At 41.8% G+C, this 14133-nt stretch overlaps 1 protein-coding gene across 3 annotated transcripts in view; it reads right to left on the reverse strand.

The window, feature by feature from the left end:
* NRK (Nik related kinase) overlaps positions 1 to 14133 on the reverse strand; it is an 86356-nt gene that overhangs the window by 8412 nt on the left and 63811 nt on the right. For 2 of the 3 annotated variants that reach the window (XM_030228825.2, XM_030228824.2), the window contains exons 21-29: positions 12364 to 12457; positions 10133 to 10306; positions 9510 to 9639; positions 8898 to 9056; positions 7142 to 7285; positions 5813 to 5947; positions 3984 to 4084; positions 3269 to 3418; positions 215 to 374 (exon numbers count right to left, since the gene is read on the reverse strand). In XM_030228825.2, the coding sequence (XP_030084685.1) occupies positions 215 to 374; positions 3269 to 3418; positions 3984 to 4084; positions 5813 to 5947; positions 7142 to 7285; positions 8898 to 9056; positions 9510 to 9639; positions 10133 to 10306; positions 12364 to 12457 (1247 nt within the window). Of the gene's footprint in view, positions 1 to 214; positions 375 to 1352; positions 1528 to 3268; positions 3419 to 3983; positions 4085 to 5812; positions 5948 to 7141; positions 7286 to 8897; positions 9057 to 9509; positions 9640 to 10132; positions 10307 to 12363; positions 12458 to 14133 lie in introns of those variants that run through there. The other variant, XR_003944931.2, reaches the window with a different exon arrangement.

The following is a 14133-nucleotide window of genomic DNA, read 5'->3' on the forward strand; positions in this document are numbered from 1 at the left end:
ATACAGGCTGTGTCCAAATGGGAAGCCCCTATTGCAATCATTGGCTGTGTTAACACAAACACCCATAAATCTGTTTACTCTTTTACACATCTGGTTTGCTCAGAACCTGCTTTATGTGCCATATAACCATTTTCACATAGATACAAACCTCATAAAAAAGTCAGGCTTCATGCAGCAGCATCTTATTTAATAGAGAGCTATTTTTCATACATACCTACAGATGCTGGCATTTCTCCCCACTGTAGAACAGTCTCCTTTGTGAAATGCCCATATATATCAATGTAGATGCCTTCATCTTCGTAGGTGAGCAGGAGCTCCATGCCACTGGTGTTTGGGAGGATGATAATGGCATGGGGGCGGATCGTCCCCTGGATCTGGAATCATATTTTACTAAGATTTATATCAGAACACAGACTGCAATTTTAGTGATGACATCGATCTAACTAGCTTGGCAGAGCAATAAAAAGAACTAGCTCATGGCTCATGGAAAGTGAAAGAAATGCCTGTTCTCAGAGGCTGTATAGTTTGCTAGTAAGCCTCTGAAACAGACTTTCTCTCCTTCTCCCCCCTTTGAATATGACAGCATGTTTGCAAATAAATCAATGTTCAATAGTTCACATTAAATTTACCAGTGTTAATTGATTTCAAGAAGCCATTGAGCCATTGAGACACAATAATATTTACTTAGTCCCTCACAAAATACTTGCATTATATAAATAGGAGAAAGGTGAAATAAATTTGAATTCACAACTTTTTCATGAAGGACAGAAACTTCCACATTCCAGGAGATCAGTGCTTTCACTTTCCATGATATTTCCCTTTCCCCACTCACAAATTAAAAACCTGCAAATTTAATTATATTTATCTTGCTGTAAAAAGTTCCCTGGACCTTTTCACTCTGGCTTTCCCTTCCCAGATCGTTCACTACAAATAGCTGCCCATTTGACTGCTGTTGGGCACACTTCTGCATGCCACAGGAACAGTGCATTTCACTCACACGAATCTCTCCCAGAAGCCAACATATCCCAAGCAAAAAAAAAACCAAAACCAAAGGTGAAGTATACAACCATGAAGGTGGGGTTTTATGAAAGCATTTTCGAAAGAAAAAGAGGACAGAGCCTTAAAAACACAGTAACAAAGCACTTCCTTATTTGAAGTGCTACTCAAACCAGGATGTTACATAGTAAATTAAACCACAATTAATATTTTTATAGGAAGCATATGACTGGAGCTTTACATCATTCTCACAAGCCAGCCACACACAGGTCTATTTTTTTCCCCTCAAGCACAGACATTTATGCACACTGTAAGGGCACAACGAACAGTAAAAGAAGCACTGAAGCTGTACTTGCCCAACTGAATACACTCAGGCCACCCACTTGACTCCGTGCCTCCGCAAGAACTATCCGTAACACTAGAACGGGGATCCAGAGCCGCAGAGCAATTTTAATGCGCCGCCTTGGGACTCGCATGAGCGACCGCAGCAGGTAAGAGATGCAGAAAGAGGTGGGGAACCAGGAAAAGAGGCTACCAGAAAGCAAGAGTATCTCAGGTCAGCCTGTTAGAGTCTGGGCTATTGCCACCACAAAGCTCCTTGAGGTAAGTATCCGGTTCTAGCTCTTTTGAAATAATAGAGTATCAAAAAAGATAGAGCTGCCGTGGCAGCTGATTTATTTCAGGTCTAAGACTCTGAAAGGAAAATATATTTTTAGTCCGTGCTAACTTGTGGCTGAAGAGCTCACACAAATGCAGTCAGTCTCAGGTGCCACACATATTCAGGGCAGTCACCTGGGAAATCTCTCTCATCAGGTACCTAATTGTATTTGCAGCCAGTTGAAAAAGTAAAGCCTCTAAGAAAGTTCACTTTCTTTCTTTGCCTTTCTTCTCTTGGGCAATTATGCTAATGATCCTTTTGACAAGTCACTGCTCACCTTGCTCAGCAACCCACTTCCAGAAAGGCACGTGGGTACCATGCTTCAATTTACAAACTGATGGGAATTCATCATAGCTGACTAGTTAACAGAGGTACTGTCATATTAAATAAACCCTCTAACAAGACAAATACTAAGTACCTTAAAAAAGCAACACAGAAATAAACAGTACAAGCCTTTAGCAGGTGATTCAACACTTAGAACAGCTAGAAGTTATTTTTCAGTTAAGAGCAGTCTATAAATCTAACAGCCAATCTTACATACTGTGTCCATCAGGAACACAGGTCTGACAGAACGTGGAGGCTGTGGCTTGCAGGGGCAGCAGAGTGATCAAGTGGCTTGCACAGGAGGAATGGGGTTTTCATTTGGGTTGAAAACGAGGGGCTGAGAGTGGAGAAAAGTTATAAATAGATGGATTCACAGCACAGGCTGCAACATGCAGATCTAGGATGAGATTTCTTCAGACCTCCAAAGCATAACTTTGGGACATTAGGTCTGGGGATGCAAGGAGGCCATGGCACCCCCAGCCCCTGTGGAGCACTGTTGACTTCAGGGAGGGTTCAAGTGTGCACAGAAGTTTCTCTGCCAAGGGCTCCCTTCAGACTGGAGCCAGTCTGGAACCTGCCAGTCTGCTAAACCTAAGCCCCCAAGATTCTCTGGCTTTTGGGACTCAGCTTTGAGAAGAATAGCTAAAAAAAAGCAAACAAACAAATCCAAAAATATTAACACCACTATAGCATAGATTTCATATTGGACAGCCCCATGCCAGCCATTCATTCACTTCTGCAGGGTAATTTGCTGTTATCTGAGTTGAAGCTGGAATTTAGTGCTCACCATCATCTCAAACACAAACACAATGCAGGAAGTACACATACCCCTGAAATCAACATCTTCATTCTAACTTACTGACAATCTAATGAGAAAGTCCCAAGGAAAAGGTAAAACTTCTGAATTTACAGTGGTTTCAGGGGCAACTGAATGGCAAGAAGATTAGCAAAATAATTTGGTCTGAAGCTGGTTTCTCCTATCTGCACAGTGGCAGATTGTAAAAGTCACCTAAATTCATGTAGATATTATTGTGTCTTTGACTGTTTAAGTCCTAAATTTCCAGGATAAATCAATTAAAAATAGTACTGTCCATACAATAGACTCTCTGACATTAAACCACTAAAATTGATATTCTAAATGCGATAAAAGCATTTAAACAGGACTTCAGTGCTATAAAACTATGTGAAAAGTGGTTTGCATCAGCTGCCACTAATCATTCTATTGAAAAATATCATCAATACAAAGCCCAAAGAACAAAGGCAATAATGTAGTTTTTTGGATTCTCTTACGTGTGTTGGAAGGTACAAGTCATACACAGATCCAGAGTCCACATCAATGGCATGAAATCCCACTACTGAGCCATATATGACCTTTAGTCTTTGCCCATTTTCAACAGTCAGGTCAACTGACAGTGGTTTGTGATGAAGTGAGGTAAAGGACTGGAAAAAAGAAAAATGCAGTTTGCAGCACAATAAAACTGTTGGTTTGCAGAACTACATTTAGGATCCTAAGAATTCTCAAAACTCAAAACTCGCACAGCTATTTTGGTAAAATAGTAGGTTACATTTAAGGAGCTAAGTATCCATCTTCCACTGAGTTGCAAGGACAGTTGGATAATTCATTTGTGGTTTGAAAATGAAATCAAGATTTTAGAAATGGACTAGGCAAAAAGTAGGCTGACTACCACTGTGTTTAATTTCATCCCGTTTTGAGGGAAATCAACATCAACTTTGTCAATTCAAATGCACATTTTGGCACAGCACCTGCTGAGTTTGGCTGGGGTACAGAGAAACAAGTTATTCACATCTAACACTCACGACTGTGACAGTTTCATGTTTGCCATCTCCAAAGTACATCAAATGCGCTACATTTTCTTTAAAAGAATACTCAGTTTATCTTTATCTAGAATAAATGTTATACAAAACAACAAAAACAAAAGCAGAGCACAGATGAGAGACAGTGAGAGACAGTGACACATCTGAACCAAAGTGATGTTTCACTTACCTTAAAAGCCATGAATTTGTGATAAGGCTTTGGAGCCCAAGCATAAACCTCCACTGAGTTTTTCAAAGCAATTACAAGGAATTTGATTCTCTCATATTTTACTGTAATACAAGAAGAACAATTCCTTAGGTACCAGACAAACACTTAAATCAAAGACCATCTCATCACATGAAATAATTTCAATGGATTACTTGTAGAGGTAGACATTATCCAGCATGGGAGACTAATGCATTCTGGACATCAATGTTTAATATCATCAGTGACAGTACCTTGACTGGAAACCTACAATTAATTTATTTTCAGTAAAGCCAAATTATTGTTAAAAATAGTTATATATTCCTTTTCATATAGTGATGAAAAAAAAATCTCACTATTCAGAGAAAAAGTTCTTGACCGTGCACCTAAACCAACCTGTATGATTTTTTAAGTATGAGCACACCCCACCACTACTGGTTATGAATAAGCTACTTTTGGAGGACTGGTGGTTGTTGGCTGAACAATTCTGTCAGACTTGGCAGGATGAATTTTCATTTCACTGCTCATCTGTGGGTTAAATCCCCAGGTGCTGCGTGGGTGAAGGACTCCCATCTTTCTGAGATGAGTAAGCATTTAAGAGATGAGCAATTTCTCCAAGACAATTAAGGTCATGCTGGGCCCATTGAGAATAAATGAAAAAAAATGCATTGAAAATTAAGATTTCTTTGTGCAGTGTGTTTTCACAATGGAAAACAGGATTCTATTTCACATAGGCAGAGAACAAGAAAACTCAGCAAGCTCCACCAAAATGCAGAACAGTAATTTTTTCTTTTCTACCTGGAAAAATAGCCATACAACCAAAGGTCAAGATACAAGAAGATTCACCAAGAGAAAAACAGCAGCAGCTGTGCTGTCAAAAACACAGGAGTGTCTTGTCATATGTAAACACAGAAGCTCCCACCAAATGTTTGCCTAATTTTAGGATAAGTATTTAGTTGTTGTGTTTTTTAAAAATGCACCAAACCCAAGGATGAGCAACTGAAGTGGAATATGTGGGTGCTTAGCTGTAATCACAGTTAAAGTAACAACACACATCTCTTTTCATATTCGTCCTTGAGTTTAACCCCTGCCACTTCTAAAGCCAAAAAACAAAACCTTCAAGCAAGGTATTAATGAGAAGCAGCCACCTCACATTTCCTGCACTTCTCTGTATCTTGGCTTTGACTTCGAAGAAAGTGCCACTTTCACACCATCTTTCACCAAAGCAAAACTTGTGCCATATATATCCGCCCCCACAGTTAAATGACAGAAATTATCACAATCTTCACATTAACCTTGACAAATGAGCTGCCTGAGAAACCAAGAAAAGTGAGATGGTACCACTTCCAGGGTGTTTAAACAAAGGTATATTTGGGTCTTTCATGAGAGAGAGAAGGATGAGCTGATCTACCTAAGGACATCCTACAAATATGATTCACTAGAACTTGAACTAGGTCCAACTTCTTAGCAGTTACCTAGGGCCAAGAGGGAAGCTGAGGAGGTGGAAAAAAACAGTTCAATTAAAATCTTAAGTAACTACAGAAAAACAGAAGCATCGACTGAGCACAGACTATGGCTGGCACTCCTTCCTTCCAGCAATTACAGGGAACAGCCATAACATCCTCTGGTAACTGCTGCAAGAAGAGATGCTGCCTGAAATGACAGGGAGCAAGGCACCTGCCATGTACAACAGGGTGTCTTGAAAGAACTCATGAGATATTCACCCAATAAAATCCTGAAACAAAGCTGCTGTCACAAGATGCAAAAGGATGATGATTGAGCATCTCTCTGAGGAAAAACCAGGAAATCCTTACCAACTTTGTAGTGCACACAGCCTTCCAGGTCACCCACGGACACCCAGCCTTGCCGCTTCTCCACCTCTGGATCATTGCGCAAAATTTTATTTCTCAACCATGACAAGTAATACACCCTCAACTTATTCTTCTTCCCTGGGATTTGCAAGAAGAGACAGAATAATTTAACTCCCTGAAGTACAAACTCTCCGCCACTTACAAAAAGCTAGAGTTTTGTGACCTTGAGTACAGCAGGTCCTTGTGCCTTGCCAGGGTGAGAGAACATAGCAAGGGCCTGAAAGGAGTGATGGGGACACACAGAAGGAACTGGCACAGGAGCAATTCTATGGCACTGGGCACATGTGCACTTCCCTTGTGACTCAAACTTCATGCAAGACTTTCAAACCTGACTAAAATTCCTCCCTCGGGCCAAAGAACAGGTTTCTACAGACACAGGTGTGGTCAGAAACCATGACTAACTGTTCATCCTGGAACACAGGCATGTCCTACAATGGCCACTTTGAATAAGCTGTTGACATGTTAACTGTCCATCTTCATTCAAAGTAGCTATTTGTCTTCTGGATGCCTTTGTACTTGAGAATTATTTTGTCATCCTTCATATCAATCACTCTTTTTGTTGTATTAGCTCATAAGCAACCTATCGTCAACAGCACTCTGGGACCACAGATTACTCTGAAGAGAAGGACTATGTCATGTCCCAGCAACAACTGGCAGTATGGGACAAACAGCTGTTGGCACTGCCCACCATGATGAGTCTGGATTGGAGACAAGCTGCTACTCCTTGCTGGACCCACACCTCTGACCTCGGTATGTATTGTGCATCTATTGAGGCCACTCTCTGCCATGGGGAATAAGGCCAGAGTCCAAACTGTTTCCTGACAGAGGTTGAAAACCTCCACTTAATGTTATTGATTCTTTCACAACACAGATCCCTCTCATGTTACTGCTCATACCTCTTGCTGAACACAGGATGAGGTTGTATCATGATAATGTTAATAGAACTGCACTTAGATAGATGCTCACCCATCACAGAAACCAGAAAAGTGAAAAACTACAGCTTGCAGAGAATCAGCCCATTTTAGGAATATGAAACACTCTGTACTTCCCACAAACCATTTTACACATTAACCGGGCAATGAATTGTCCCAAAGCCACTCTGGAATGGGAGGGTAAATGTTAAAAATTCAGCAGAGTTTTCCTATTAACAAGAATAACTGTCCTGTGATTTTCTGAAAGAGGAAATTCCTCAACCTAGTTTATAACCTAATTCTTCTTTTTAATTGCCTCCAACCCCAGCATGGGTCAGATACTTTTAGCCACTGAACCAACCTGATATAGTAATTAGCACATTGAGTCCTTCCAGAACATCCATTTGCTGGAACCGTCTCCTCGTAATCAGAGTATAAACTCTTCCTTGCCCACTTCTGTCCAGCAGCCACAATCCATTCTCTGTTCCCACCAATAAATTCACCCCTGTCGATACATGAAAAAAAATACTGCATAAGTCAGCTAAAGATTCAGAGGTCACTGAGTGTTCACTGTTTTGAGAACCAATTTTTATTTAATCTCACTTAATGGAACCTGATAATTTCTCTGTTGCTCTGTGGATGACTTCCCAACAGAAAAAATATCTATTAGAATTTTTACTCAGAACAGCTGTATACCTATGGAACTTGAAGGACTAGTAGCTCTGCTGAAGTAAATGTGGATTTAAACAAAAAGGAGAATATTCTGTGAACCTGAACTTCTTGGGTGACCTTGGAATGTACCTGTGTCCAGTGCAAAAGTCCCAGTCCAGCACCATTACAGTAGTGACACAGGAGACCCACCTAAGTGTTCAAAGGGTCCCCATCGACTACAAAAAACAAAAACAAACCACCAAAAAATTCCCCCGCAAACTCTCTTTTTCCAAATACAACATTCAAATAATGGGGACACCAAACTTTTGGGAAGAAGCACTGTGTTACAAGGAGGTGCAGGGTTTCCTCAAAATAGTCTCTGGTTTGGAAAATGCCTTCAAATGCCAATTAAGGAAGAGAAGGCTTCACTGGGTTGCTGACATCAGAGAATGTCAGAAATTGTGTTTGGCTTGAATGACATCTATGTTTCTGATCAGCAGATTCTAAAGACACAACATAAGGTATCCTGCTGTAACAAGCACCCTCCTCCACTGGCAATGCTCTGACAAGTACCTGGTGCTCTTCAGCCTCAATGCACATTTAATTACACACCCTACCACACAGCTCTGTTCTTAATTTAAAATTTTGGATTTCTACAAACACACATTACACAAAATCTGTGAAGCTATAAACTGCAAATTTACATTTGCTTTGGATAAGATTCCATCTACTTCATTCACTTGCCATTCCAGGCTCTGAAAGTGAGGAGAAAAGGCTGGGTGAGTCCCATAGAATACATTTGCTCTTCTGAAGCAGTAAGATAGTTAAAAAAACTCAAGAGTTTGGGTAATGTATGACTGGGACAAGGTCTACAGCTGCTGAGAGTGACCTGACTGCTGTATCTTGGTTTTACACCATGTGAAGCTGACCCTGTAAAAAGCATGTAAGCTTAAAAAATGGTTCAGTGATGTTCCACAATAACAGAATAAGCAGACGGCAGGAACTAAGCAGGACAAGCCTTTGGAAAGACCTGACCTGCTTTGGATCCTTGGAATACCTAATACATATGACAGCTAAAGGCTTGGTGTTTGGGTTATTTCCCCTGGGTCGGGGCTCTGTGATCAGCTGTACCCATGTGCAGCCCAGATGAGTCTCATGAGCCACAAAAGCTGCTGAAACATTTGCAACTTCTGGTTCTCCCAAGAGCATGGTTTCAACTTGGTGCTTGATCAAAACCTTTTCTCATTCTGATGCACAAAGTCCTTTGCAGCTGTATTTCATGTGTTTGCCATCTTGCCCTGGGAAGGCAGGGCCACGTAAGTGACACAGGTATCAGCTCAGAGATCCACTCCAGCACTCTCTGCCAGGAGAGTAACAATACAACTGTGAAATCTGCCTAGCAGACACTGCCAGGCACTCCTGCTGTGCCTGCCCTCCACACACCTGCCCAAGAACCCCCAGCTTACCCCACAGAGCAGCACACAGGACCTCGGAGTTGAATTTCTTCTTGTATTTACGGATTTCTGGGCTGTCGCTTTGTGGGCGGATATTGGTTGGATTGACATTGACAACAGAGCCCTTCCTTGCATTCTCCCTCCTGACAGGCTCGGGTTTGGCACTAGATGCTGGAATGAAAGACACACACAATTGTGGAAAATGAGAGTGTTTGGTTACAGCTCATATCTGAACCACCTTGTTCATGGTAGAGAAAAAGAAACCCCAGAGGGGTGAGAAAACACCCTGAGAGCTTTGTATAGCCAAAAAAAAATCTGGAAAATTCCTCAGGCATTCCTGAGAAAGCATGGTGGTAACACAGCAGCAGAGCACAGCAAACTACACCTGAAAGAAGGGTGGAAGCAGTACAATGAAAATTCACGGTAATGTGAAGTTCCAGTTTCAGGAGACTACTTGGAGTTTTCATTTCTAAGCAATAAGCCCTTGCCAAAAAAAAAAAAAAAAAAAAAAAAAAAAAAAAGAAAAAAAACCAAACAAAAAATCCCCAAAAAACCTAAAAAACCAAAAAAAACAGAAAAAAACCCCAGAAGGAACATTTTAATGCAAAGCCAAAGCATACTCACAAGAACTACTGGAAGGTCCTACTGGACTGGTGGGAGGGGTGATTGGCAGCAGTCTCGGATCTATGAATGATGTGAAGGATGTTGTGGAGGATGTGCTGCTCTTGGCGGGTGGGCTTTCAGCACATGGGCTCTGCAATGAGAAACAGGAGCTGCCTCAGGCAGGCAGTGCTCAGGGCACACACCCTGTGGTGCTCTGACAGAGCTGTTACCTGCCTCAAGTGACCCCTCTCCCCACAGGCCCATGCCCACAGCAGTGTCAGAGCCCTCTGGGGCTGCCCTGTGCTCCCTCACATGATGCTTGGGTAGCAGAAAGCCAGGGACAATGAGCATAACGCACATCAGAATGCTGCCATGGCAAGGAGCAGAAGGTGTGAGTCCTCTAGCTTGTGCAAAAGGGGAGAAAAAACAAAGCAAGGAAACAAAGAGAGCAGAGAAGGAGATGGGGGGAAATAAGTGGAACAATGAAATCTGTTATGCTGCTCAAGATTTCTTATCTTCCCCCCAGATAAAACTTTTAAAGGAAAGAAGGGATGTAGTGAAAAAACTCATTGTAAAAAGAGACAGAATAGAGGAACTTCAAAAGGCTGGAGCTCAATCCAGGCAATCTGTAATTTATCTCTTACCTTAGTCAGAGGTTTGTTCTGAGGTTCCTGGCAAGTCAGTGGCACTTGTGGCGAGTTCACAGAGGAGTCTGTAATTTGGCTTTGCTGGAGGAGATCTGGCAGGAGATAGTTCTGGTTGTTTATGCTCCAAAGGCCTTCTTGAGTGTTTGGAATTTGTTTCCCTAAAATCTGATCCTGCATGAGAACATACAGATAAACACCACATTTAGTTCATTTCCAATGCACTCTCCAGCTCCAGTTAATTAGGATGATAAGTAATGAGCACATGGAGAAGCGTGCTCTCCCTTGATGCATCATTTAAAGACAAACCCTATGGCAAGATTAAAACCAAAAATTACCAAAACATACCCAAGTGTATGGCAAACATCTGAGATGACAAATCTGGGGTTTACTCCTGAAGAACTCCACAAATATTCTTCATCTACATTACCTCAAGCACAGAAAAAGAAGAAACTTTTGCCTCAGAGATACCAGGTCAAATGATTTGCTTACGAGTTTCAGAGCTGACCTTGGCATACTGCAGACAGAAGAAGGCACTTCTTGGTTCTGGACCTGCATTTAGTTCGAAGTCCTTCACCATTAATTTCATTGCTACTTTCCATTCACTGAATTAGGAAACCTTACTCCAGAAAGAGGACATTTAGTAGGACCCAGCATCAGCACTTCCAGTACAGTGACATTTGGTTCTGCAGATCTCCTTACAGCATCCCATGGAAATACCTGTGAACTTTGTGAGGTACCACACAAACTCTTTCCCTGGCAGCACTATCTATGGAGTCGGAGGTGGGTTTCTGGGAATACATTTTATGTTTTAATTTAGATGTAAAAACTGAAACCAAAATATGCAAGTCAGTACTTGAGATTGGGGAACCAAGCCAATATGGGGCTTTTTAGTTCAGTTTTCAGTCACATTCAACTGAGCAAAACCAAACCAAATCCCCATTTGAATCACTCGGGCAGTTTGGTACACCCTAACCACTTCAAAGCTGCTCATGCTGATGGGACAAGGAAAGCAATGCTAGAGATGATGTGGAGACTTATGGTGGCTGTAGCTGGAGGGTGAAAAAGGGTTCAGAGGAAGGGATGGGAGGCTCCACAAGAAGGGAGGAGAAGACTAGAAGGCAGAGGAAAAATTTATGAGGTGTCAGCCATCTGCCTGTTCTCCCTCTCCCACTCTTTCCTCCAAACCCACCAAAACACATAACCTCAACTCTTTATCATCCTACCTCATCCTCAGGGTGCATCTCAAAGACCCCAACATTCTCCGTTCCCTCAAGCAGCCTGGATATCAGGGGAAAGTAGAAAAACTGGGCTGGTTTTGCCACAAGAGAAATACTGGTTTATGCCCCGTTTATAGCTCTTTCTCCAAAGCAGTCTTTTCTCCTTGAGGATGGTGGGACAAAGGCCAAGTGGAACTCCCTCCCCAGGCAGGAGGGTCACCACTCTGGTCTGAAGTTTAGAGACACCAAAGGTAAAGAAAACTCCTTTTTCTTTCTACCCTGACACAACTCTGGAGAAAACACCAGTTTCGCAGTGATTTATTTTCCCTATCTGTGAAGCAAGAATACACTCAGTAATATCTAAAAAGGGCCCTAACACCAAGTACAAGTCTTATTACTGTAATTTTTTTCTTATTTTCAACCACAAAGAATATTGTTCTGCTTTGTCTCTCTTCATCTTTTCTGCACTGATATTTATCACAGGGGAAAATCCACATGACTGGAAGCCTCTACTAGAAACTACAGCTGGAAGGAACCACAACATGACATATGAGAAGACAAGAATTTTTGCTAAGCCAGTAGGGAGAGATAAAGTGGTTTTCCCCTGTTCTGGTAATATTTTAAGCAGTAGGAGGTAGTTCACTTTAAACTGGAATAAAAAGAAGTCAAGATTTTTAAAAAGTAGCAACAATGCACACCAACAATAATCAACAGTGCTTTTTTTGCCCAGTGCCTTCACAAAATACCTTGACATCAGAAACTACTACAGGTCAATAAGAAGGACAAATGAAGAATTGCAATTTTGTACCTAAATGTAAGCATTTCTACAGGAAGCACAAAACCTGAAACTACACATTTTTTTTTAAGGCTTATAGCTATAATTTGCAATGACTGAGCAGGACTTCAGAGTGAGAATGCTCCCAAGAAGTAATGGATATGGCATTCATCATGCACATTAATGAACTGACTCTCCCTCACTGTACCCCCCCCCCTTACAAATGGCCAAATTACCTTCTGTTCTGCCACGGTGCATTGGGGTTTCAGTTCAATTCCATCTGGTACCCTTGTCCTTGAGAAATCTGCAATTCTGCTGCTGAGCAGTTGCCTGGTAACAAACTCCAATTAATGAACAGAACTACTTCGGGGGGGAAAAAAAAGGAAAAAAAACTACACATAACCATGTTCAAAAGTGAACATAATTAACATTCAATAGTTACACTCAAAGGTTCTTGTACAAAAGCAAGCTGATTAGTCTGTGGATCTGCTTGAATGGGCTTGTGCCTGAGGACCACTCACACACAGCAGGAAGCTCTCCCCACCTTGACAGATAGCATCCCTTCATCTCCCTGCACTTCATCCATCATCTTTCAGACACCGCATAGCTCAGGCAAGTCCCTCAAGCTGTCATTTGGGAAGTGCCTACTTCAAAACTCCTGTCTCCTGTCACAAGTTCCCCTGTGGGGTGTAATTATGAGCCACCCAGCTCTCCAGAGAGAGCAGCAGCTGCTCTGCCATGTGCTGCTGTCAGGGACCTCTCTGCCAGTGCCTGCTGGGACAGGCTACACTGGAATTTCATCCCGTGAATTAGTCCAGTCCCTGAAAAATGGACCTCCTCACCTTAAAAGGAAACACAGAAAGTGTTGCCCAGTGCACAGAAGACAGAAGAAAGCAAGAGCTGCTGGACTGGCTGGGGCCAAGCGTCCTCCTAGCCCAGCATTCCGTCCCCAACAGTGATCAAAAGCTGATAGCAAAAGCAAGAGTGAGAACAAGGCAAGTGTCTGTTGTGAATTCCCAGTACATCACTGCTTCCTGCACTGCCTGAGGTATCTTTGCATTTTAAACTTTTTCACCCACGTGGAACGGCTTCAAACATGTCTTGGCCCCATTTCTGCACACTTCCACCTTAAATGATTTATTTATCCCATTTATTTATTTATACTCATATCTTTTTTACTGCAATCCATTTAAGCCTATTACATTTTTGCCTCCTTTCCAGTAATTATGAAACTGACTGGATTCAGCTAGTGTGAAGGGTTCTATAGTACTATGAGCCAACTGGTAGCAGACTGAAATGTATTTTTTTCTTTTAAATTATGCCACATGTGATAACAAAGAAGGTTTGGTGAGAGACCTACTGATTTAAGACAGGTATGTAGGAGTAGAAGTTTTTGTGGCATTTTTTGTTGTTTATTTTTTGGTTTTGGATTGTCTCCCCACTCTATGTGAGTGGGTAAATATTTGCATACTAAACTTAGAAGGAATGACAAGATGTGGATTAGGATCAATGGTAAATGCCAGGACCCGTTCTTATTAGGGAAGCAAACAGCAGCTGATCTTAAATAATGTCAACCTCGAACTCAGGAGAGGGAGAAAGTAATTCCTAGCCAAGCACACACCTGCATCCACCTTGTCCAAATGCTGGTTGGAAACAGCAATCAAAGAGCAAAGAGAGGAAACTGAACTATACAAATGAGTCCCAGGATCCTCAGTGTTTTAGGGACATACTGCAGGCATTGGAGGAGGAAGCAATCTCCATAAAGTAGGAGAAATTAACATCAATGGAATAGATGTTCTAAACAAGGAGGTAAGACACTGGATCCTATACACTGACACTCTTTCCTTAAAAACAAAAAACTGAAGTGGGTGAGGAAGAAGTCTGGCTATCTCACTGTAAAGAACAAGACCAGAAGTTGCTTTTCTGGTGAAACACAGCAGTCCTTAGTCCAGCACCCTCAGCCTTCTCAGGGTGGTTACCAGGATTCATCCAAGAACATAGGAAAC

Source organism: Serinus canaria, chromosome 4A (genome assembly GCF_022539315.1).
Source record: "Serinus canaria isolate serCan28SL12 chromosome 4A, serCan2020, whole genome shotgun sequence".
Lineage (NCBI taxonomy): Eukaryota > Metazoa > Chordata > Aves > Passeriformes > Fringillidae > Serinus > Serinus canaria.